This window comes from Sciurus carolinensis, chromosome 2 (assembly GCF_902686445.1).
Source record: "Sciurus carolinensis chromosome 2, mSciCar1.2, whole genome shotgun sequence".
NCBI classification, from domain to species: Eukaryota; Metazoa; Chordata; class Mammalia; order Rodentia; family Sciuridae; genus Sciurus; species Sciurus carolinensis.
Genome location: NC_062214.1, coordinates 185561354 through 185586483, shown reverse-complemented (window position 1 = coordinate 185586483; position 25130 = coordinate 185561354). Strand labels below are relative to the sequence as shown.

Genomic DNA, 25130 nt, shown 5'->3' with positions numbered 1-25130 from the left:
CCAGGGCCTTGTGCTTACAAGGCATGATTATTTTTTAAAATGAAATAATTACGGATAAAGGGCTATTATAATTTTTTTTTTTTTTGGCTGAGAACCCATTGGTACTCTATCACTGAGCTACACGCCCAGCCTTTTTTATTTTTTATTTTGAGACAGGGTGTCACTAAGTTCCCTAGGCTGGCCTCAAAATTATGATCCTCCTGCCTCAGCCTCCCAAATTGCTGGAATTATAGATGTGTGTTGCTTCACCTGACCAGGTTTTGTTTTTAATCTCTTTATAGCCAGTACGTTATGAAAGCCCATTTCTATGAACTATTCCTATGCAAGTATTTATGATTCATTCTGTGGGAAGTGGATATTTTTCATTGTGCATATTTATTTCCCATGGAAAATAAATGAAGCTTTTAATATTAGCTTTTAATGTTTTCCTGGGCAATAAAACTGAAATGCTCTCAACAAGGACTGTTTAGTCACATTTAATATTATAATGATTCTGAAGTATTGGTAGACTTGTTCTCATGGTCTAGTTGGGACTCAGATGTAATGGACAGTTAATAGCACTGCAGCTAGCTAGACCTGGACACTGGATTCTGGACACAGTTCAGGCTTGGACTGGTGACTCAGAGATGGAGTCTACATGTGTAGAAAGGACAACTTCACGAGGGCCTTCCTTCACCTGAGCCCTGAGTGATGATATAATGTGTTGGGGCCTTAGGTGACTCATCTAACCTTGACCCAGTTGAGTATTTATTCAGTGGTGTGATCCAGCAGTCTTCTCCACCCCTGGCCCCAAACAAGGTACTTTAGATAACAAAATCATCTTTTTATATCACTCAAGCCTTAAAATGTTAGATAAGTGTCTCCCTTTGTTTTTTATTTATAAAATGGGAATAATGGGCTTGACTTAGCATTCCTTTAGGTTTGGATCAGGAATTAAATGAGATCATGTTAATCGATTAGGTCAAAAAACCCCCTCTTTTCCACCCCAAACCCCAGAAGTGGTCATCCTGTAATCAGCTTCCCTAATCTATATGAGAAAAAGACTGGGAAATAGGAGGATTCTTAATATAGGGACTTTTCCTCTTCTTTCTTAGTGGGCTGTATTTTCCAACCTGCAAAAGCCAAGCAACAGAGGGCTAAGAGATTTTCTCTAGAGAAACTTGGTTTCCAGTATGCTGTTAGCAGCATGCTGCTGAGAGAGTTGGTGAATGTTCCCTGTAGTTTAGGGCTAATGGTGAACATAATAGCCAGTGTCCACCTCTGTTCTAGAGACTTTTACAATCAGGAGACAGGTTGGGATAGGCCCTGCCTGGAGGGGAAGAGGGGCTGCCCTGTCTTCTTTAAGGCCGACTGCAGACCTGAAGAGACTAGGACGCCTGGAAGAAGACGGAGCACCCCGTTCCCCTGCTAGTCCTCTGGGCCCCAGAGATGTGGTGAGGACCAGTGGTTCCCATGGACACATGGGATGGTAGTGGTTGGTGAGGGGCAGCAGATGGTGGGATTTCTCTTATCCCTTCCCAACAAAGCGTGGGGACAGGGACTTCTGGTAGAATAAGAGGCAACTTCCCTTTCTGAGCAGGTCCTGTGTAGATGACGTCATGAGAACAGCACAGGTGTCATGGGGTTAGAGTGAGGCTGGCCCATCCTGCCATCAGTACTTAAGTTACTTGAAATGCCAGCCTTGCCCCCTTCCCTACGTGCAGCCAGGAAGCTGTACCTGGAGATGTGGCAGGTGGGGGCAGGCATCAGAGCCAGACCGGTGCTCTTTTCTTTTTTTCTTTTTTCTTTTTTGTACCAGGGATTGAACCAGGGGTGCTTAACCACTGAGCCACATCCCTTTTTATTTTTTATTTTGAGACAGGGTCTCACTGAGTTGCTGAGGGCCTTGCTAAGTTGCTGAGACTGGCTTCAAACTTAGAATCCTCCTGCCTCAACCTCCAGAGCCACTGGGATTACAGGAGTGCACTACTGCCCGGCTGGCCAAACCAGTGCTCTTGAAGCAGTGTGGACACATAGCTCTAACCTGCCCTGGAGTGGGGAGGGAGAAGAGCTTTTGTTCTTCCTTACCCTTAGTAGGGAAAGTTCAGGAAGAAAGTCATTGAGGTTAGACATTCTTTAGATATTTCTACCATCAGACACTTTTTTTAGACATCAAAATCTCTCCCCTTCACTAGCTATTAATGAATGAGTGAAAGCCAGCTCACAAAGTGGAGTCAGACCACGCTTAGAAACGTGAGCTCTACTCGGTGCTCAGTGATGAACATCGGCTTCAGTCCCCATTCGCTGTGTCATTCATTTGGTCAGCACACACTTGAGGGCTTCCTCGTGACCAGGCAGTGTGCTGGGCTCCAGTGGTACCGTGGTATGTCCTCTTCCTCCATGGGACCTACAAATTAGTTGGAGTTGGGGAGGGGTTAAGACAAACAATTGTCAGAGGCCGTGCTGAAAATCCAACAGACCAGCCTGTTCAGGTGCTGGTTCTGCCACTTATATGCCATGTGACCAGGAGTGGCCTACTTAATCTAAGTATCAGTTTCTCATCTATAAAACCAGGGTAATAACTGGGGCTCCCTATGGCATTGGTGTTCAGATGCCATGAGATAGTCATGTACATTCCTTAGCAGTTTCGATTAGCAATATCATTTATTTTACTTTGATGGGCAGCCTTGTCCTTATCCACCCCTCTCACCCCACCCCATACTCCCTGTGCTAGGGATCAAACCAGAGAGATGCTCTACCACTAAGCTCCAGCTCCAGCCCTTTTAGTTCTTATTTTGAGAGAGGGTCTCACTACATTGCCCCAGCTAGCCTCAAACTTGTGACCCTTCTGCCGTGGTCTCTCAAGTCACTGGGATTGCAAGTGTGCACTACCACACCTGGCCTGGCAGCCTTTTTCTCTTGTCTTCTCCTGTGTGCACAGTCCAGTGACTTCTTCTAAGAGTTCTTTTTAGCTGCCTTGTTTTTAGCAGCACCCGTGAGCATAGAAACCACCCCCAAAGTTTGGAAAGTTCGACGATAGTTACATCATTTTGTTTCATGTGCTAAGTTGAGGATGGCTGTTCTGAAAGTGAACTGCACTTGGAAGAACAGTGCCAAGGAGGAAGAGGAGGCTAAACTATTAGAACCGATGGTGAGGCTGCCTGGCTCAAACCACTTGGCAGGTAAAAATCCGTACTAGACTGTTTTGTGTTCAGCAGAACTGGCTTCTGCAGTGGCGGTGGGCAGGGTTCGCCTCCACCCTGGGTGCTGCCAGCAAGATGCCAAAATAGATAGCATGGGCGGAGTCGCTCCTAAGCTCCTAAGCGCTGTATCCTTGGATTTTTTTTTTTTTTTTTTTTTTTTTTTTTAATGTTTAACACAAGTTGTTTTTTTTTTTTGCCCCAGGCTGGACAACTGTGGTCCTATTGTTGGAGTTTGTTAGTAGTGAATCCTATCAGCAACCCTTTCTCCCCGTTTTAGAATTTATAGTGTTTTAAAAGTCCAGTCCATCTAGACATTGAGTCTGGGATAGACTGAATACGAAGTTCACAGGACCCAGTCTGGCTAAACCGATTGCTGGTCATAAGGATAACAAGAGGCAAAGTAGATTATCCAAGTGACAAAATGCAGTGTCTTATAAATGCAGTTAAAGAGTATTCTAGAAATAGCCCAGAGGTACCATGCAGACTTGCCTTACTAACATGGAGTGCCTTTGGAAAAAGACATCTGTTTCCCATCAACAACCTGGATACTTTCCAGTGATTCAAAAAGGAAATCGAGTAAAAGCTGTTGTAGTCATCTGATGTTAAATGCCTAATATCCACTAGTTTTCTTTTTGTCTCAAAAGTTTTGTAAAAATAAGCTTAATATGCAGGGTTTGAATGGTGACTAGTTATTAGAGTGCTAAGAATAATGTTAATTTAGAAGACAAGAGGGTTAACATTATGATAAATTCTCTGATTGAAATAAGTTGAATTTTTACTTTGTTATGATGGCTTTTCTAGTAATTAGTCCTTAGAGCATTAACTTAAGGTCACAAAATATTTTTGTAGTTATTAATTATATTTCACATAAGCCCGTGAGCCAGTAACAGTAAAGATTTTTTAAAAAGTTCCTTGGCACAATTGCTTAAGTTATTGACAAAGCCAAGAATCCAGTGTATTTAGGTTCCTAGATCTTATTTGCAATAAAACTAAACACAAAAACAAAAAACCCTACCTCTGTTTAAAAACAGTAGTTATAAATTAGCTTTTCTCTTTCTTGTTCCTTTTTTACCCGATTCTTTATTCAAAATGGGACTTGTGTGAATAGTTTAAAATCTCAAATTATCAGATAAATGTCAGTCAGAATTCCTTAATTCCTTGATACTCTCAGTTACTTTAAAAATATCTATTTAAAACCAATTCACTGGGTGCAATGGTGCATTCCTGTAATCCCAACCATTTGGAGGCTGAGTTAGGAGGATTCCAAGTTTGAGGTCAACCTCAGCAACTTAGAAAAAGACCCTGTCTCAAAAAAAGAAATAGAAAGGGCTGGGGCTATTGCTTAGTGGTAGAGTGCCTCTGGGTTCAATCTCAAATACAAAAAAGAAAAAAGAAAGCAAGAAATATTCTTACAAATAAAGCTAAATGGGTTTAGCACAGGCCCACTGAACCAAATATTTGACTTTTTTCCCTTTGCTTTCCCTAATTTATTATTCTTAAGTCACTAGAATTACAAACTTATTTTTTCCTTTATGTTCGGAGTATGTGGTGAACAGAATTAAGGTATTCTCCATTGCTTCAGGCTTCTGAGCTGACAGTTGATGGTCACCCCCACCAGGAGTAGTACAAAGCCAGCCCGAGGAGAGACTCCTGTGCTGAATCCTGCTTCCCTGGGATGCGTTTGCTAGTGAAGGTGGCCCAGGTGGCGACCACCCAAAACGTGCTCAGTGGGCTTTTGGCAGCAGGAAAGGACAGAGCCCCCAAAATGAGAGCGAAGATTTCTTCTCTTCTCTATGATTGGTCTAGTTTGTCTTTTTGCCTTAGAATATTTTTTATTTCACCTCTCTGTGTCTCACTTTATTTTGGTAGAATTTAGGAAGTGTTTGCTCCTTTCTCAAAGTCATCTTCTTTTATAGGCAAACTCAGACTATCACAGTGAACCCAATCAGGAGGAGGTCATCTTCAAGGTTGTCTCTGGTAAGGAGGAAAATATGATTGTTTCTTCGAAGCTCTTAGTGGTGTCATTTTCCTTAATGAAATATGCTTTTGGTAGTGTTAATTTTGAGTTTTACCCATAAAAGTATGATCATATTGGATCATTTTTATTCAAATGATGATTGTTTTATAGATTCAATGTAATGTTTATTATATTAAACATTTAAATATTAGGTCCAAACAGATATTACAAATTTTAACTATTAGCCAAGAATAATTGTAAGTTGGAAATATTTAAATGACTTGATGATTTTGTCTAATAAGATTGAATGTACTATATAATAAGCATCTTATATTCATCTGTTTATGCCAGAAAGTCATCTCTTCCATCTTTTACCTTTTTTGTTTTTTTGGTTCTGGGGATTGAAATGGGTGCTTTACCTCACTGGGTTATATTCTAATCCTTTTTATTTTGAGACAAGTTGCTGAGGATCTCTCACTAAATTGCTGAGGCTGGCCTTCAACTTGTGATCCTCCTGCCTCAGCCTCCTAAGTTGCTCAGTGAGATTACAGGCATGCACAAACACATCTGGCCCATCTTTAACTTTTTGGATGCAAATTTTCTTGTGTTGTCTAATGTCCTTGGTATCAATGCAAAAGGTTTGACATTGTCGTGTAGGGAACATGGAAATAATAGGTATAGTAAGATCTACTATGTCTTCGTGTTTATTTTCATATGTAATATATTTAACCCCTTTAGGAGTTTTTTTTAATGGGGGGGAAGAATCCAGCAGAGAATTATATTTCCTCTATTACATAGGCAATGTCTTTTAACCTTGTGTCCAACTTTCCATTTCTTAGCCTAAACCCCAGCCCTATGTGATGCCTCCCCCGCCCCAGCTGCATTATAATGGACATTATACAGAGCCATATGCTTCTTCCCAAGGTAAAGTACACAAGTTCTACAAAGCTTCATATAGTTATTACCATGAAAATATCTATGAAAACTTGGAGATCTTAAAACCTGGATAATTTTTGGCTGAAGTTATACCCAAAACTGATGTTGTTATAGCATGGATTCATAGTGCAAACCATTACATTCAAGTTGTTGAGTATATGTTGAAAATATGCAATATCTAATTTTGATGCTCAGATGGCCCCAAATTTGACCAATGGGATTTTCTTTAAGCTGGTTCCAATTTCCTTTAACATTCCCCCATTGCTCTCTGACTTTCTGGTAGATGTCGTCCCAGGCTTACTTTGTTTCCTCCCTGCCTCAGACCTTCCCACCATAAAGTTTGAAACACTTCATTACTGCAGTTTTCATGTGGGAAATATAGGGAGCTATATTTACAACAGTGCCCCAGCACCGAATCTTGAGTGCTTATTTAACATTTATTCCATTCTCAGTGCATAAGGCTGTACTAAAAGCCAAGGGAGTTGGTGCAGATGAGTCTCTCTTATGATGTATTTGTAGGGAATGAGACAAATGCACTTACAACTTTAATACAAAGAAAACTCCGTCAGTGTGCTGAGAGAGAGCGTGCAGTCATTGTGCCACTTGATGGAAGACAGGCTCATTGTTTTGGGGGCATTGAGAAGAGCTTGCTGGATTTCAACAGTTAGGGAGGCGGGCCCTTGACCGACTGCTGCTCTGGTTTGGGGTGATAGTGAATGCCATGGCACAGAAGGAGAAAGGGTGTTTGACAAGTAGAGTGGTCCAGTTGCCAGGAGGGACAAAAGGCAGATTGCAACTGCACTCTTTGTGCCAGGTCTCGTGTGAGATGAGCATTGCCGCGCAGTGAGGCAGGCGGCTGGGGAGCGATGCTTGGGTGTGGATGCTGGGGTCCGCCTGGGTGGTTGTTTCTTCACTGTTCTGTGGACAGCCCCTCCCACCAGGCTCTTCTGGCTGTCAGTCTCCCCTACTACCGTGATCTGTGAATACCCTGATTTTTTTTTTTTTTTTGCTTTCCTTTCTCTTCAGATGATGGTTTTAGGTTATTTTTTCTTTCCTTCTTTACCCTGTCCTAGGAGTGATTGCCGAATGCTGCATCTGCGTGTTGGGTACCCCTACTTTGGCCTTTGCAGCTCTGTTGAAGCTGCCTCTCAGAGGTCCCCATCCTCCACAGGTCCTCCACACTGTCAGTCAAGCACCACAAGCTGGGTGTGCCCACCTCCTTTCTGTCAGTACGGATTGTTGTTCCCTTCCTCTGGGAATGTCTACAGCGTCATCCACATTTCAAACCCGGCAGCGACGCCTGTCAGATCCTCCTTTTCCACCCCACCATCCCTCCCCTGCAGCCCCACGCTTCCTACATTCTGACAGGTTGCTGTGGCGGCTGAGGGGGTCACTGCATGTGAGGAGCCTGGCTTATGTTGAGCCCTCCATGAATGGTATCGGCTTGTGACCTGCTGGAAATTAAAACATTAGATTTGGATCATCATTTTACTCCATAAGCCAGTTTCTTTTCTATGTTCCTTACTTCATTTTTGTGATGAAGTCATTCTGGTTATGGATTCTGAGCTGCAGGAAATTTTTCTTTCTTTTTTTTTTGGCATTTGACATCTAGTCAGTTACAAATCCTATTGCCTGAGCTTCACGTGTCTTCCTGTCCCCTTCTCCTTGCCTTCTTCTTCCTGATCCGATCCAGGCTTTTTTCTTTTCTTACTTCTCATTAGGTAACTAGTGTCGTATCATTTGAACTGGTATCTTCAATTTCCACTCTCTCTGGTTCAACTAACTCACAGCTGCCAGCTCATCTCCCTGATATGCAAGAATATCCCTTTGCCTAGTGTTCCAGACTCTCCACAGTATTCCCTTGGCCTGCTTTCCAATCTGGCTTCCCACTGTTAGTTTGCTGTTCTCTGGCATGCCCCTCTAGGGGTGGTCCCCAGCTTCAATTATGCTTCTTTGTCACCCAGAATGTCTGTTCCAGCATACCCTCCTGTCCACAGCCTGCCATCCAGCCAGGCTAGACTCCCAGGGGCTTTACTTCTTATTCATATTACCTGCCTATTGTGCTCTTGCAGGACTCTGCTCACATCAGCCTGGTTAGGGGATTGGGTTGAGGGAGCCTCTTCCATCTGGAATGTGGTCGGTCATTTATGGGGAAGAGGCTAAGAAGCTGGCTCTTAACTCTCCGCTCACTTTCCCTTGACTGTTACTAGTCATGTGACTGTGCCTGGCATCAAGTGGTGAGGAGGCATAATCCTGTGTGTTCTCAGAGATAGAGACCTGGCTCTGGATGGATGCTGGACATGCGGCCCCTCCCACCTACCTCACAAGGCCCTTTGATTGCAGTATCTTCTGCAGAGTTGTTTTTTAACCTCCCTCCCATGTCTCCATCAACTAACTCAAGCTGGAAGTGATTGTTCCCTCCAGACTCCTGTCACCTTTATCTCTTCTTCCTTTAATTACAGTGATTAATATGCGTACCTTCACCTTTGACTGGCCTGAATTCCAGTCATCCTTTCCCCGATTCTTCTCTGAGTGCATAGTCTCTTAGGCTCACAAATGATTTGATGATTTGAGAGGAGCTTAGAGGCAGAGATTCCTGCTGGGCTTTATCATACTGGTCCAGACAAGCTGGAGACTGAGAAAGTAGGAACCCAGACACTTAGTGGCTGGGTAGGGAAAGCATAGCAGTGAGGAAGTTTTCATTGTGACAGCAGGAAGAATAAAGTGTGCATTAGTGTATATTTTCTTTGGAGTTGGGTGTGCCACCAGATTAAAATGCACCCACTAGACTGGTGTATCACTTGAATAATCAGATGTCACTTAAACCATCATGGAGCTGTTGAAGCACACAAAGAATACTTTTCAAAGGAAACTGAAATGCAGTTAGTAAAATGATTCAGGTGAGCTACAGATTGGCTGGAAAAAACATGGCCTCTTTTAACTTGGGACAGATACACATGTAGCATTGTGAGATGAGTCTCCTGATTCTGTGAGCCCTGGATCTACATCTTACTGAATGGGGACCAACATGGGGCAGCTGCAGCTAGCTATCTTAGCATGGTTCTTCTTGGCTTCTGGACCCTAGTGGGCTGTGCAGCTGCTGGTGACACTGTTTGACTGGAGAAAGGACATTCTGCTGCACTGTTGTCCTTTTATGGTGGAAGTTTTATCTTCATTCTGGAAGAACTTATGCAGGCAATTTAAAATTCCAGTTAAGGAAATATTTACAGACAGTTGGTGCTTGAACTAGATCAGCATTAGCAAGGCCACATCCCTGCCTGAGGAGACAGCAGAGTTGTTGTTCAGTGCCTTGAGCAGTGTCCCCCACGAGGTCTGTGGAGTTCCAGAAAGTGTTCTGTGTCTCTAGTGAAGTACAGGATTTTTGTTTTTTTGTTTTTTTCCTGCCCGCAGTGCTGTGGGATTCCAGCCCCAGCCCTTGTGCATGCTAGGCAAGCACTCTACCTGATGGGTGAAGTACATGTTTTTAACATTCAGAAGAAACATTGATTTGTTATACTTGTAACATTGGACTTAAAGGCTAATCTTTATTGGGTGTCAGATCTTCAACCTTTAGCAGGTAGAGCCACCACTATCTTATAAGATGAGGAAGCCCACAGCTCCCCGGACGCTCAGATAGGGCAAGAGAAACCCCAGGTCATTTTATTTATTTATGTTTGTTTATTTTGCTAGTCTGAGAATTGAACCAAGGGGCCCCCATCACTAAAGCGCATCCCCAATCCCTTTTTATTTTTTGAGACAGGATAAATTCCTCAGGTTGACCTCAAATTTGCAATCCTCCTGCCTCAGTCTTATAAGTAGCTGAGCTTACAGGTGAGGCCACCATGCCTGGCTGCCTCATATTATTTTATCAACTGCATTGAAAATCTGAATTTAGGGACTCTCAATATTTGGCTGGAGTAATCAGTCCAGTTTAATAAAAAAGAAAAAAAAAAAACTTAAAGTACATTTTAAACTTTTTTTTTTTTTTCCAGATAACCTCTTTGTGCCCAACCAGAATGGATACTATTGTCACTCCCAGACAAGTTTGGATAGAGCTCAAATGGACCTCAATGGTCGAATCCGTAATGGTAGTGTCTACAGCGCACATAGCACCAACTCCTTAAATAACCCTCAGGCATACTTGCAGCCCTCCCCTATGTCCTCCAATCCAAGTATTACTGGAAGCGACGTCATGAGACCCGACTACATCCCCACTCATCGGCACAGTGCCCTGATACCCCCGTCTTACCGCCCCACCCCAGACTACGAGACTGTGATGAAGCAGCTCAACAGAGGCCTGGTGCATGCCGACAGGCAGAGCCACTCGCTGAGAAACCTCAACATTGGCAATTCCTATGCATACAGCAGGCCAGATGCCCTGGTCTACAGCCAGCCCGAAATTCGGGAGCACGCGCACTTCGCCTCTCCGCAGTCGGCCCACTACCCGTTCAACTTGAACTACAGTTTCCACAGCCAGTCTCCCTACCCCTACCCTGCCGAGAGGCGGCCGGTGGTGGGCGCTGTCAGTGTGCCGGAGCTGACCAACGTGCAGCTCCAGGCGCAGGAGTACCCGGCTCCCAACATCATGAAAACCCAGGTGTACCGCCCGCCCCCGCCCTACCCGTACCCGAGGCCCGCCAACAGCACCCCTGACCTGTCGCGCCACCTCTACATAAGCAGTAGCAACCCGGACCTCATCACCAGGCGCGTCCACCACTCGGTGCAGACGTTCCAGGAGGACAGCTTGCCCGTGGCCCATTCCCTCCAGGAGGTCAGCGAGCCCCTGACGGCCGCCCGGCACGCGCAGCTGCAGAAGAGGAACAGCATCGAGATCGCGGGGCTCACGCACGGCCTCGAAGGCCTGCGGCTCAAGGAGCGGACCCTGTCGGCCTCAGCGGCCGACGTGGCGCCGCGCCCGCAGGCCCAGGCCGGCGTCCTCGCCGAGCGGACCAAGCCCGAGGAGCCCGACGAGCAGGAAGGCGTGAGGTGTGGCCACAAGAAGTCTCTCTCGGACGCCACCATGCTGATACACAGCAGCGAGGAGGAGGAGGAGCCCGAGGAGGACGGTGCGCGGGCGCTCCCGGCGCGGCGCGAGCCCGTGCAGCCCGCGGCCTTTGCCCACGAGCCGCCGCCCGGCTGCCCCTGCGCGCCTGGCGCCCCGCTGCCCGGACCCCTGCACATCTTCGAGCCCAAGCCCCACGGGGCAGAGGCAGAGCAGAGGGTGAGGGAAGGCGGCCCCGTCCACGCGACCGCGGAAGCCCGGCGGCCCCGACGGGACGGGCTGCTGACGCCCTCCATGTCCGAGTCCGACCTGACCACGTCCGGGCGGTACCGCGCCAGGAGGGACTCCCTGAAGAAGAGGCCGGTGTCAGATCTGCTCTCTGGGAAGAAGAACGCGGTGCAAGGGCTTCCGCCCCTGGGGGTAAGCGCCGGCCACAGGGGGGAGCCGCCCTGCACCCGCCGCCACCTGTGGTGGCTCGCTGCTGCTGCTCACGTCTCTCGGCTGTTTTTCGTCTTTTAACATCTTCGCCTCCCATGTTACTTTATTCCTGTCTTGTTTAAAGCACAGTTGAGTTTATCTGTGGAATTAGTGGAGATCGATTAGAGTTTCAGTGGTTATGCTAGAAATAGTAAATTGGATGCAGCGAGAAGGCTCTTTGGAATGGAGGTGTGAAGGAAATGTTTAGTAATGCGGCCTGAAGGAAAGGGAGGTGAAGATGTGACCTTAGCACACTTTGCTTTGCTCACTACCCATTAAAAATACCGTGAGGTGCTGCGGCGCCCCAGGGCTGTCTTCGTTCGGTTTGCCCAAGTGATACCTGGGAGAAGCCTCCGAGGCTGTGTTCTTGTTTATACAAATCAAAGGTCAGAGTCTGTGAGTACAGTTTGGATGTCTTGGCCACGAATGGGGAATATGACATTTTAAAGACAAAAATCCCCAAAGTCTCATTAAAAGAAACGTTAAGTGAACTGAGAGTTTAGTAAAAGTCCCTTGTAGAAATGTAGCTTACTGTTCAGTGTAATAAATAAAAATGATTAAGCTGAAGAAACCTATTAACTTTTTCAGCTGTTCTCAGAGAATGTGCTGAGCACTGCATCTACTTTGCTGCCTGCAGTTTACAGCAAGCCTATTGTTATGCCCATTTTATAGATAAAGAAATAGACAAAAAGTAGCTTTTCCAAGGTCACACAACCGGTGAGTGACTAACCCAGAACTTTAAACCCTTTATATCTTTGGCCTCTCTTCTACACTGTTCTGCATGGAGGTATACTGCATATCATATTTTAGTGAGTAATACTTGCTTGTTGAAGCCTTCTTATTCATCTATCCACTGAAACTTTTTTAGTTCTCAACCTTTGACTAAGCATTTGTGACCCTGTCATGGAGTCTGTCCACTTCGAGTCATCTTGTATTGCTCTGGCATCCAGCTCCTCATGGCCCCCCTTGCTATCCCCATCCCCTTTACCGCAGCCAAACCAAAGAGATGCTGAAGTCATTTGCCTCCAGGGTCCTGGCAGCAAGGACTCTCCTTCCTCTTCTGGGCTAGACTATACACTCAGACCTGAGGGTCCATCTCAAGTATGGTCCTAGTCTCGTGTATGAGATCCTCAAAATGCTGCAAACATCTCAGTGGGCAGGAGAAAACTCATGTGCTTATTATAAAATCATTATGTATAGACAAAAACTACTTAAAAACTGCCATGGGCTTAAATGTTTTCTTTTAATTAGTTTTGGGTTTGAAGTTTAATTTTTTCCTGAAGGTACAATTCCTTTTTTCTGAAACGTAAAGTCTAGTGCCTCTCAGCAGGGTCAGGGCAGGCACAAGGGTTTTCCACCGTAACTCCACCTGTGTCCCTGAGCTAACTGGATGGACTCTTCCATTACAGTAAAAGCCGTCCAAGTATTTTCCCAAAGTATTTATTTTGAGTACAGCCCAGTGGTCAAGCCTACATTATCCTTGTATGTTTTAAATGGGGCCTGGCAGGTTCAGCTAAATCTGAGGACTTTGATTAATTTGATTCTCTTAAAATACAAATTTGCTCTAATTAACTTTTAAGACCTGCAATATTGATAAAATTATGTAACTGGATTATGCTTTTAGGTACCCCTCCCCCCATTGCAGAAAGGATTTTACTTCCTCAAAGAACGTGAATAGCAGCTATAATTGAGTTAAATGCCTTGGGTCTGAGTCTAGGCTTTGCCATTTGTTAGTTTTCTGTTTAGTGGGCTGGACCCTCCAACCTCAGTTTCCATGTCCTGTAACTCAGGGACAGTCATTCTGCTCTGCCTCTTGGCTTTGAAGCATAATGGCCCACATGAGGTTAGGCATGCAGAATTGCATTTCTGAATTAAATGATTCATCATAACTAATTTTAGAGGTTTTTAAAAATTGTTTTGACACTGATTCCTGTATATAAGAGGCAGCTGTTCGACCTTGGGCAAGCTGGTCTCAGTTTTCTTATTTGTAAATGACATGACCCCAAAGAGTTGCTGGGGAAATAAAATGGCACATTGAAAGTGCTCAGTCAATAATAACTTATTACTGTGAGGTTGCCTCGTACATTTAACGTACTAACTTCCCAAAAGCAGAAGAGGCCAACCTCTTGCTAAACCCTCTGACCCCTTCATAGTAACATGGGGTTGCCGTTATCTTGTGTAATTGTTACAGCAAACAAGTAGACATGTGAATTAAGGTTAAAGAGGTTTAGTATTAAAAGCAGTAAAATAAATTGCAGACAAAAAGGACCATTTTAGAATTCTGTATGTGTCTAGCTCCACCTCCAGGGACTTGATTATTATCTCAAAGGCAGACTGGTTTGGGTGCTTATACATCTACATCAAGATTTTCTCTTTGATGCTCCCTTTAGTCTTGTGCAGTGATTCTCATGTAAGAAATCACTGTGCAAATTATGTACTTGTCCTCTGAGGGCTAATTAAAGGATGTTCAAGGCTAGTTTTGACTTTCTTCAAATACTGGGTTTTGAACTAACCTTATAGCCAATTAACTTTATCCAGCAGAGAAGTGCTGGAACCAGCTTATACTGGCTTGGGATCCTCCTGCCTTAGCCTCCTGAACAGGAGCTGACTGAAGTTTTCAGGAATCTTGTGAGCCAGCTGATGTCACATTGGCAGTTTGGGCCATGATGAGAGTATTTATACCATGGAAAGTGGCAAGTGCAGATCAGAACTTTTTCCCTCAGGAGCCAGTTGTTAAACATTATCAGCACACCATTGTTTTCTGCACACATTAGAATCATGAAACTTTAGCTAAAGCAGGACTTTTAGTGTGTCTGTGTCCCTCTGTCTCTATCTTTCTGTCTAGATGAAGCTTAGAGGGGAAAAGTGACTTACCTGAAAGGATGTTAGTCAGTTAGAGTCTGGACTTTAACCCAGGACTCTCCCCGTTCCTAGTCCAGATGGCATTATATGGGAAGCTCATGATCAAATATGAATTATAAAATTAAAAATTATTTCAGTCACCAGGCATAGTGGTGCATGCCTGTAATGCCAGTGACTCAGGAGGCTAAGGCAGGAGGATCCCAAGCTCAAGGTCAGCCTCAACAATTTAGCAAGGCTCTAAGTAAGTAAGCAAGACCCTGTCTCAAAATAAAATAAAAATAACTGGAGATGTGGCTCAGTGGCTGAGTGCCCCTGGGTTCCATCTCTGTTATCCCAAAATAAGTAAATAAATAAATATTCCAGTTAACTTTCCTAGTTAAGTACCAATCATATTCTCCAATTATAGTAGCAGTCTTTCAGCACTTTTTTTATCCTCATCAAAATGTCCTTTCTCTTTGTTCTTGCTCTATTATTATGACCCTGGGGGTTTCGTGGCCTTTTTTAGGCTGATGGAGCTGGAGTAAAGTCAATTTCAATTTTAAGAACAGAGCAAACCTTTTCTTTCAAATTGGGGCTACTCTTCTTATAATTATTATGGCTTCCAAGGAGATACAGAATATCCAAAGAGAGAGCATTCTTAGGTTTATATACTGTCAAGAAGAAAATCATTAGGTTTAATAATAACTTTAGGGAGTACCTGTCTTTTGGAGGCGAAATTCTGTTGATGCTCTCTTTTTATCTTCCCAACAGAGATTTCAGCAGTTTTATTTTCCTTGTTTCACACTGTAGCCTTTTTTAGGAAGTGTAATGATCCAACCCAGGTCACACAATTCTGTAGTAGGATATAGAACAGGGAACAGGATACAGGAAGACAGTGTAAGGGAGCTGCCACAAAAGGCATTCAAGGTTTTCAGGATAATTTTTTTTTTCAGGATTTTTTTTTTTTTTTTTGTACCAGAGGTGCTTAATTACTGAATTACTGAGTCACATGCCCAGCCCTTTTTATTTTTTTTTATTTTTTATTTTATTTATTTATTTTTTTTAAGACGGGATCTCACTAATTTGCTTAGGACCTAGCTAAGTTGCTGAGGCTGGCTCTGAACTTGGGATCTTCCTGCCTCAGTCCCCCGAGCCGCTGGGATTACAGGTGTGCACCACCATGCCTGGCCTCTTCAGGATTTTTAAGATTTACATTTAAAAAATAGCATTATGAAGGCTTATTTTAATCAGATGACTGCATTTTTAATTAAAGTTTTGGGGTTTTTTGTTTTGTTTTGTTTTTAAAGTTTTGTTTTATGTCTTCTTTCGAAATTTGGGATTTCTGGGAAAGCATGCTGCCTGCCTGGAGCCTCACCTTTCATTGCAACAGAGCCTTGTAACCAATTGAGTTTCAAAACCTTGTATCTGAAAGACTTATCAGGGCCTTGGCCTCGAAAGGAATGTCTTCCTCCTAATGTTTATTAAACAAATGATTTGCGAAGGAGTAGAACCTCTCCTCTGATTGTTGGCAAAGGAGGACACTTCTTCTCTTACCAGCCTTCAGCCCATTGAGATTTCTTTTCAAAGGATTGTATCGGTGTGTATTTCATGTATACATGTAAATATTTTTATAGGGAATGAAAAAGACTCGAGTAGATGCAAAAAAAATTGGTCCCCTTAAATTGGCTGCCCTCAATGGACTCTCCTTGTCTCGACTGCCTCTGCCTGATGAAGGAAAGGAAGTATCCACCAGAGCGACAAATGATGAAAGGGTAGGTACATGCAGGATGCCCTGGCTTTGTGCCTTCTCTGGGGCAGTTGGTGAATACTGCAAAAATGCCTTTGTGAGACATTTCTAGCATAACTTAATAATCATAAATGAGTGTTAAAGGACTTTCTCATCTGGGCCACAAAATTGGGGCATATGTGTAGCTAATGTCTTAATAGCTGATTTCAGGCTTGAATGTTGGTTTATTTTTTTTGCTTCTGTACCTTCTGCCAATCATTTGGGGCAGGCTGGATTTTTGATGGCCTTATAGTGAGAAGATCTCTACAAATGTGTATGATTGTACACAGGAAAGAAAACAAACTTTGACTGCTTTTATCATATTGAAAATCTATCTCAAGAGTGAATAGTTACTGAATTTTTCAAAACATCCTTTGTGAGACTGGGGTACTTTTTATGAGATTTTAAGGTATAAAAATCCAAAAGGTATGAAAATTCCTTACAACTGGATCCTGGAGGTCATTGTCAATGTTTACTACTGCTTTGAGCATTTTTATATGTCATATATCTCAGCATAGTTTGTAGATATTGGAACTGATTGTCCTACTCTGGAATTTATTGTTCTCCAGGGGAATTATGTTTCTTAACATGGCACAAGATTGACCATGGATTTCAAAACAAGCTCAACAAATTTCTTTAGGCCATTTTTCAACTTGAAGCAGAATTTTGCATTATGTGTGTTGCCAAGAAGAGTATGTCTTTCATTCTTTTAATTCATATTTTTATGATTTGTTAAAATTATAAGTTTGGTTTCATGTAGAATTTTCAGTATTAGGTAATGCTAGATCTGAAGTAGAAAACAGATTTTAAATGTATAATTTAAATGCAGCTGTGACATGGGTGTATTAATTTTATTCCATATACTCTATTTTGCAGTGTAAAATTCTGGAACAGCGGTTAGAACAGGGAATGGTATTCACAGAATATGAAAGAATTCTTAAAAAGCGGCTAGTTGATGGAGAGTGCTCAATCGCCCGACTCCCTGAAAATGCAGAAAGAAATCGATTCCAGGATGTCCTTCCCTATGACGATGCAAGAGTGGAGCTCGTCCCAACCAAGGAGAACAACACTGGTTACATCAATGCATCACATATCAAGGTGAGGGGAACATCTAGGGAAGTAAACAGCACATTCTGTTTTGAGCGAAGTCACAAATATTTAAGAATTATATTCATTCATGTGTTCTAAAAATGCCCCAGTTTGAACCATTGTTACAACCGTGCCATCACATTGTTACAGCTGGAGGAGCCCATGGGCCAGTGCTAGGAAACAAGTGCTCATCAGAACCAAAGTCAGGCCTGCTCTCTTCATGTAGGAAACCACTGTGCCCCACGTTGGTAGCAGGGTGTGAGACTTATTTGCCAGGCTTTAGAACTTTGTCCTTCTACATCTGAGGACCTCTTTCTGGCTTGCTAGTTTCCCCCTCGTTGTACACCTGCATTAGCTTTCTTTTCTTTTCTTTTTTCCTGGTACTGGAGGTTGAACCCAATGGGACTCTGCCACTGAGTTACATCCGCAGTCCCTTTTTATTTGGGGATAAGAGCTCACTAAGTTGTGCAGACTGGCCCTCAGTTGGGATCCTCTTGCCTCAACGTCCTGAGTCATTGGGATTATGGGCATGTGCCACCACACCTGGCACTTTGCCTGAGCTTTTATGCAATAAATGTGTCTGGGCTTTTTGATAATATTAACAAAAATTTCACCTCTGTGTATTGATCAGATTCATGTAACACAGTCCATATCAACAGAAACTGAAATTGGGCAAGTCCTTACTATTTGTTAAAATGTAGCACTCTTCATTTTTGTGGCAACAGAGAAAAAGCTGCTAATAAATATAATTTCATCTTGTATTAAAGAAAAAAAACTTTTACTCCCGAAGGTACCATCTATTCTCCTTGCATTCTCCCGTGATCATTTTTAAGTATCACTGTAAAGAAGCCCTCTTTTCCTGGAAACAGTATGATGCCATCTACCTAGGGTAATGTGACCATTAAAATGGAAAAAATGATTCACAGCAGGTGGCTGAATAAGCCACATGTCCTTTCTCCTCCATTATTGCACCCTTATTCATGCTGGCTAGATTCAAATCTTTATTTTGGATAAAATCTCCTTATAGTGAGTGAATGAGTAAGTATCTGTAAGTGTTGATTTTCTTCTTCTCCACATTTTCTTGAGTTTGCAAGTCATATTTGACAAGAGAACAATCTGATGCCTGAGGCTTTCTGGAGACCAGGCAACCTGTATGCTTGCTGTTACCCTTCATGGTTTTGAGGAATCTATACACATGCCCTTGTTTCCTTACAAGGCTATCAGGCAAGCATTTCTTTGGAATAGCTCATCCTGTCTCTGACTGGGTGGATAAGAATTGAATAATGTTGTGGTTCTGTGGGGTTATTTTAAAGATCTCTACAGCAACCTAAAAATTAGTGGAAAGACTATGAGTTTCAGAATTGGCTAACTCAGTTTGATTCCTGATCTACATCTCACCAGCTGCAGGACCTCAGTTGACTCATCTCTAAACAGAGAAGTGTGATGCCTTTACCCCACAGACTTCCCACTTGACCACCGCTGCAACCTGTGCCCAGCCACGTGCCGGCCACCGAGAGGTGCTCATGAGAGGATGTGGAGCCCAGGCTGTGGCTGGCAACCTCAGATGACTGAGTGTGTGCAGCAGGAAGTGCACAGGACTTTATGTTTAATGCACACTTAGAAAATAGTTACCACTGTCACTAAATCTCAGTGGGACTGGGGTTGTAGCTCAGTGGTAGAGTGCTTGCAAGCATTGTGAGGCACTGGGTTTGATCCTCGGCACAGCATAAAAATAAGTAAGTCAAATAAAAGTATTAAAAAAAAAATCAGTGGAGCTGAGATTTAACCGAGTTTCCCAGACTACAAATCCAGTCATTACTCTGTTAAATTAGACCATACTCAAGGATGTTAAAAGGAGAAACTTGGTATATTACGGAGAATGATCTTGACTCAGAAGTTCAGAGGAATTTCTAGGAAAATAAGTATCTCCTAGAAATTTCATGTTTAACTTAGGTTTTGATTTAATTATGGATATTGTTTCCAACATACTTAGTACTTTTTTTTTGGCAGTATTCGGGATTGAACCCAGAGGCTCTGTACTACTAAGCTACATCCCTAGCCCTTTTTATTTATTATTTTGAGACAGGGTTTCTCTGTGTTGCCCAGGTAGGCCTTGAAAGCGCAGTACTCCTGCCTCACCTTCCAAAGTAGCTGAGATTATAGCCATGTAGCATGGTGCCTGGCAAATTTAGTACTTAATGAGGGGAAATTTGGGGTACTCTGATGTTGATATTGTTTTTACAAGAGAAACTAAGCTATTGCAGCAGTGACAGCTGCTTACTATTTACTTATTACTTGCCAGGCACTATCTCTGTTGACTCAGTCCTCACAGCAACCTGCAGAGGGTAGACAGTATTTTTATTTTCTAGGTAAGAACAGATTGAGAGATTAGCAGATTGCCCCGGGTCACATAGATGTTACGTGAATTCACTGTCCTTACCTTACAAAGGTTTCAGTAATGGAAATTGCATTGACAAGAAAAAGATTAACATAGAAGCCTTTCCTGATTCTACTGAGGAATCCAGTTCACTTTTTCAGCACTACCATGAACACATACACAGATACATATATTATACACACACAGAGTAAGTTTATTTTATTTTTAACTTTTCTACTTTCAGGTCTCTGTCAGTGGAATTGAATGGGATTATATTGCCACACAGGGACCGTTACAGAATACCTGTCAGGATTTTTGGCAGATGGTATGGGAACAGGGAATTGCAATTATAGCAATGGTGACAGCAGAAGAGGTAGGTATTCATTTCTCTTCATTGATTTTCTCAGCTTCCAAAGAGCTGCTAATGTGAATCACATGGTGTCCTTTAGAGGGAAGGCAGGGTGGGATTGTAGATCTGAGTTTCAGTGCTGTCTGGGTGAAGGCACCTGTGGCTATATTTTGTGCTGCTGTTTATCTGTGCTTGTCTTTAACAGGAAGGTGGAAGGGAGAAGAGCTTTAGATATTGGCCACGACTTGGTTCCAGGCACAACACTGTCACCTATGGAAGGTTTAAGATCACAACCCGGTTCCGCACAGACTCTGGCTGCTATGCCACCACAGGCTTGAAGATGAAGCACCTTCTCACGGGGCAGGAGAGGACAGTTTGGCATCTCCAGTACACAGACTGGCCTGAGCACGGCTGTCCCGAAGACCTCAAGGGATTTTTATGTAAGCGTCTCGTTCTCAGGACAGCATCCTCTGGCCAGAAATGAAGACACGTTTCTGAAATATTTATATTGCCTCACGTAAACTTTGAACTTGATTTAAAATAAAGAATAGAAATGATTGGGTGGGGAGGTTTCCAGGGCTGTTTTTAAAGTCTGGCTCAATACTGAGTAGAATGCCACACCTGTCGGTGCGTATCCCCTCCGTGTCCCTTGGGGATGAGAAAGTGGAGGTGCAAACTTGCCCACAGTCACAGCCAAGGCTTGAGATTGACTCATGGCACCCGACGCTGTATTTGTCTATAGGCTTAGGGAAACTGAACTGTCAATTTGATAAACCATAATCCCCAAGTATTTTTCTATTCCATTGAATTCTTTTTTTCCCACAGCATACCTTGAAGAGATCCAATCTGTTCGACGTCATACAAATAGTACAAGTGAACCAAAAAGCCCCAACCCTCCACTGCTGGTCCACTGCAGTGCTGGCGTAGGAAGAACTGGTGTTGTCATTTTGTCAGAGATCATGATTGCTTGTCTGGAACACAATGAGGTGATGACTTTGTGTTAAGCCTGACCTTTTTTGGTGGGGAGAATAATGAATGGATTGGGAGTAAGGCTGGGAAGGAGAAGGGCGCAGTGACCCGATAGCTCCCCACCCCACCCCCTTTACAGCATCAGGGATTGAACCCAGGGCCTCACACATGCTAGGCGAACACTCTACCACTGATCTACCTCCCCAACCCTTTTGAAATTTTATTTTGAGGCAGGGTCTTGCTAAGTTCCCACACTGGCCTCAAACTTAAGATCATCCTGCCTCAGCCTCCTGAGTAGCTGGGATTATAGGCATGTGCCATGGCATCTGGCTAATAGTTCTTTTTGAACACATTTCCTGGGACTGTGGTAACCAGAAGATATTATTAAGTGTTCCCTGCAAAAGGCTGTCTTCTTAAAAATTCTCAGTACCTTTTGGCATACTGAAGGCTGAAACATCATGGAATAAGTACAGCTGTTTAACTTTGTTTCACTGAATTTTTTTAATTTGTTTTTTTCAAATTTGAGCTCAGATCTCTATTTTTCTGGAATACCTATTAATGTTCAAGGATGCTTAATGCTGATCATTGCTCCCTGTGGGAAGGCTGAGCTGGATACTGATCTCACTTAACACTGTTTGTGGAATCTTGGTATCTGGTGAAATATGGTGACTTGTGTGTAATCAGAATGAGTGAGGTATACCTAGGGGATGTCTGAGAAATAACCTGCATGAACATTCTATTTGTAGTTAAAGCTGATCAGCAGTAGGTGCTCATGGGTTATCATAGAAGATGCCAAGCAAGGCGAGAGGCTGCCCATCTCCTAACCAGATTTATGTATGGCACCCGCTTCCCCTGTGCTTTGTTTCCCTTGGGGAGTATGTTCCTTTCCTCACTGAGTCTCTCCCCCAGGTGCTGGACATCCCGAGAGTGCTGGACATGCTGAGGCAACAGCGGATGATGCTGGTGCAGACCCTCTGCCAGTACACCTTTGTGTACCGAGTTCTTATTCAGTTCCTGAAAAGCTCCAGGCTCATCTAAGCTCCCAGACCTTCTTATGGGGACCCATCACGTGAAGCGTTTACAGCTAAAACAAAGTGCTTGCCTAACTCGTACTTTCTCCTGGACACCCACCTGCACCGAGATCCATCACAACACGCGGTGCAGTGTGAATAGTGGCATGCGGAAGGAAAACCACAGAGCACGAGGCCGCCGCTGGGGCTTGGGACCTGGGGAAGGTGCGGAAGAACGAGGACTGGGTGTGAGGGCGTTGCCCAGCCCTGGTCTGTCCAGTTTGCAGTACTTGCACACATTTTGGAGATTGTATTTTTTAGACAATTCTCTATTTTACTGAAGCTATGCTGGGCAATTCTGGCAATCATTAAGACGCATAGATTTCTATCTTGTAGATTTCTATCTTAAACTAGTTTTTGATAATGGAATTTTATGTAATGACTGAAATATTTAGGGGTTTTCTTAGCAAGAAACTGAACTTTCTGTGGGGATGATCCACAGACTTGAGTGGTTCTTGTATAACTTTGTATTTAAACCATGTTACTACCTTTGTTATTTAAAACAACAACAACAACAAAACCTTGGGTACTTAATGGGTTAGTCACTAAGCCCAAAACTCAAAGGAAAATCTAAAAGTGTTATTTTGAAACATAGAAAGCATTTTTATATTCAAAAAGTTTTTTTATCATAAAAGTTCTATATATTTGTACCTTCTATATTTTCCAAATGAGCTCAACTCATGAAGACACTGCAGTGAGTCAGTTAATATAAAGGAGAGTTGGGAACGAAGGCATATTATTTTGAATGTAAGAGAATCAGATTATTTTTTCAGTATTATTCGTAAACCTAAATGAGTTTGATTTTATTGGTTAAAAATGAAGTGAAAAACAATTGCATTGGATGGTTTTAAGCACTTTTTTTTGTTAAAGATAAAATCTGTTCTAATATATGTGTGGTTTATATTTGAAACATAACAATGGGTGTTGTTTCAAAAGTGTTTCTAAGAGAAGGATTAAGAGTATGTAGGCTGACCTGGACAAGAGTAAGTGGCATGTGATGGTACAAAATACAGTATTATCTATACTCAGACCAAGATGCCAGGGTTTAGCGTAGGAACTGGTGAGGGTGGACACCCATCCTGTCCTGTCCCCAGTGAAGTCAAGGCCTGTTGCTGTCAATGACTTACTGTTTCCTTGGAGTTCTTCCACCTAAACCTGTATTTTTTTCCCCACAAATAATTCAGATTTATATTTCATTAAAAGAAGGCTTCAAGAGGCTTTCTTTTGGTTTAAAAGTAGGGATTATTAATAATAGTTTTACCTTTTCTTCCAAAACCCCAGCCCAAACTTGAGGGCCACCAGAAATTGCTGTGGTGTTCAGAAGGTACTTGAATTGTAGCTCCCTAATCCCCTAACTTCAGCCCTGTGGTCGGTGTTAGGTACTTAGTGCCTCCACCCTTCCCATGTAGACACCTCCCACTGGACAGCCAGCTGAGCTGAAGGGGAGAACACTGACCTGGGCCCTGGCTGAAGTGACCTCACTCAGCTGCTGTTGAGTAGGTGAGGGCAAATTGGTACAATTAGCTGAAGAGCCATCTCCTTTTCCCTGAGGCTGATTCCTCACCGTGGAGAGACCCAAAATGTCAGATCTAGGGTTATTTCCCCAAATTACAATATTCTGGGCATTGTTCTGAGTCTCAACTCCCTCCTGAAGTGTTCAACTTACTGTTGTGAATGCTGTGTGTCATCAGTCATGAGACAGGACTTCCCACATGAGTGTGCACCAGTCTAACTGATTGATCCAGAAACCAGCCACCTATGGGAGGCATTCAGAAGGTACTGCAGATAGTGGATATTGAAAGTGGACACGCTTCTTTCTTAGGAATGAGAGATCAATTTTTTTAAATCTCAAATTGTTTTAAAAGTTGTGGTTAAAGAATAATAGACTGAAGTGAAAATATTCAGAAAGAGCTCCCCAGATGATTATGTCCCATCTCCCATCTCCATTAAAAGATGACAAATTTTTTTTCCTTCAAATGGTACATTTTTTAAAAATGCTTTCCTATCAGGCTTACATTTTTGAAGTGTCCCATTGATAACATATTTTAAAACAAAGATCTAATTAAAGAGTAATATATGATACATTTGTGTTTCTGTTGTAATAATTTGATAAATAAATTTCTTAAGAGGGCAAAATTTTTGTTGTTTAAATCTGTCACTCTGAAGAATGTTGCATGTTTGGCATCGCTTCTAAGAGCCATGTAATTTTAAACTTTTAATTGCAGTTAGCAAATATGAATTTCTGAATAAAAATAAATCTACATTATTGGACTTTGAAATAATGTGTTTTCAAGAGCAAACTCTAGAACATTGAGGTTTTATAGGTTTGACAATGTCTGAATTGAGGATATTACTGTCTCCCTGACCTAACACAAAACTTCGTGTATCTTAGTGTCTTTTTAGTTTCTTGATATTATTAGTTTCACATCAGATCTACCAAAATGTACATTTCCATAAAAAGTATGTTCTAAATCAGTGTTTCCACTGATAAACTTTAGTATCTCTAGCATCAGTTTTCCTGATTAGTGGGGTCTTTTGTTGAAATTTTCTAGTTGATAGTTTTGAGCACAGAAAGTAGTCATTTCAGAATATAGTTAGGAATGTTAATTGTAGTCATTATTATTTTTTTCTGGAACATCTACTGTGAAACATTCAGAAAGCCCTAGTATTTAGTGTTCACAACCCTTTAACAGGATTAAAACAGAAGGTGAACCTGTGCTTCCTTAGAAACTTCCAGAAAGAGGAACGGTTAGCCAGAAACATGGGGAGCGTGGTGTAGGGCTGGTGAAGACAGCATGGCATGGCCACCTTAATTTTAAATGTGCTGACACATTAATGTTCACAATAGTAATAACTGAAATATAAAATACACCACTGTTAAACTGGAGGTCAGCTGCAGCTTATCAAGAGCAGGTTTATTATTGGAGACGGATTTTCATGAACAAATGGAAACTGGAATTACTTTCATTATAATGTCCCCCCCAGTTCCGGGGATGGACTTGAGGGCCCCACACATGCTAGGCAAGCTCTCTACCTCTGAGCTGCGTTACCAGCCCAGCTGTCCCTCTGAACTACATACATCCCCGAGCCCTTCT

The 25130-nt window shown here is 42.8% G+C and overlaps 1 protein-coding gene across 3 annotated transcripts in view; it reads left to right on the top strand.

Annotated features, from left to right (window-relative positions):
* Ptpn21 (protein tyrosine phosphatase non-receptor type 21) overlaps nucleotides 1-24301 on the top strand; it is a 70476-nt gene extending 46175 nt beyond the window's left edge. For all 3 annotated transcript variants that reach the window (XM_047538831.1, XM_047538834.1, XM_047538832.1), the window contains exons 11-19: nucleotides 5099-5159; nucleotides 5979-6063; nucleotides 10068-11497; nucleotides 16030-16167; nucleotides 17058-17279; nucleotides 19892-20020; nucleotides 20202-20436; nucleotides 20822-20982; nucleotides 21875-24301. In XM_047538831.1, coding sequence (XP_047394787.1) covers nucleotides 5099-5159; nucleotides 5979-6063; nucleotides 10068-11497; nucleotides 16030-16167; nucleotides 17058-17279; nucleotides 19892-20020; nucleotides 20202-20436; nucleotides 20822-20982; nucleotides 21875-22003 — 2590 coding nt within the window. In that variant the 3' untranslated portion in view covers nucleotides 22004-24301. The remainder of the gene's footprint in view (nucleotides 1-5098; nucleotides 5160-5978; nucleotides 6064-10067; nucleotides 11498-16029; nucleotides 16168-17057; nucleotides 17280-19891; nucleotides 20021-20201; nucleotides 20437-20821; nucleotides 20983-21874) is intronic.
* The last annotated feature ends 829 nt before the right edge of the window (nucleotides 24302-25130 follow it).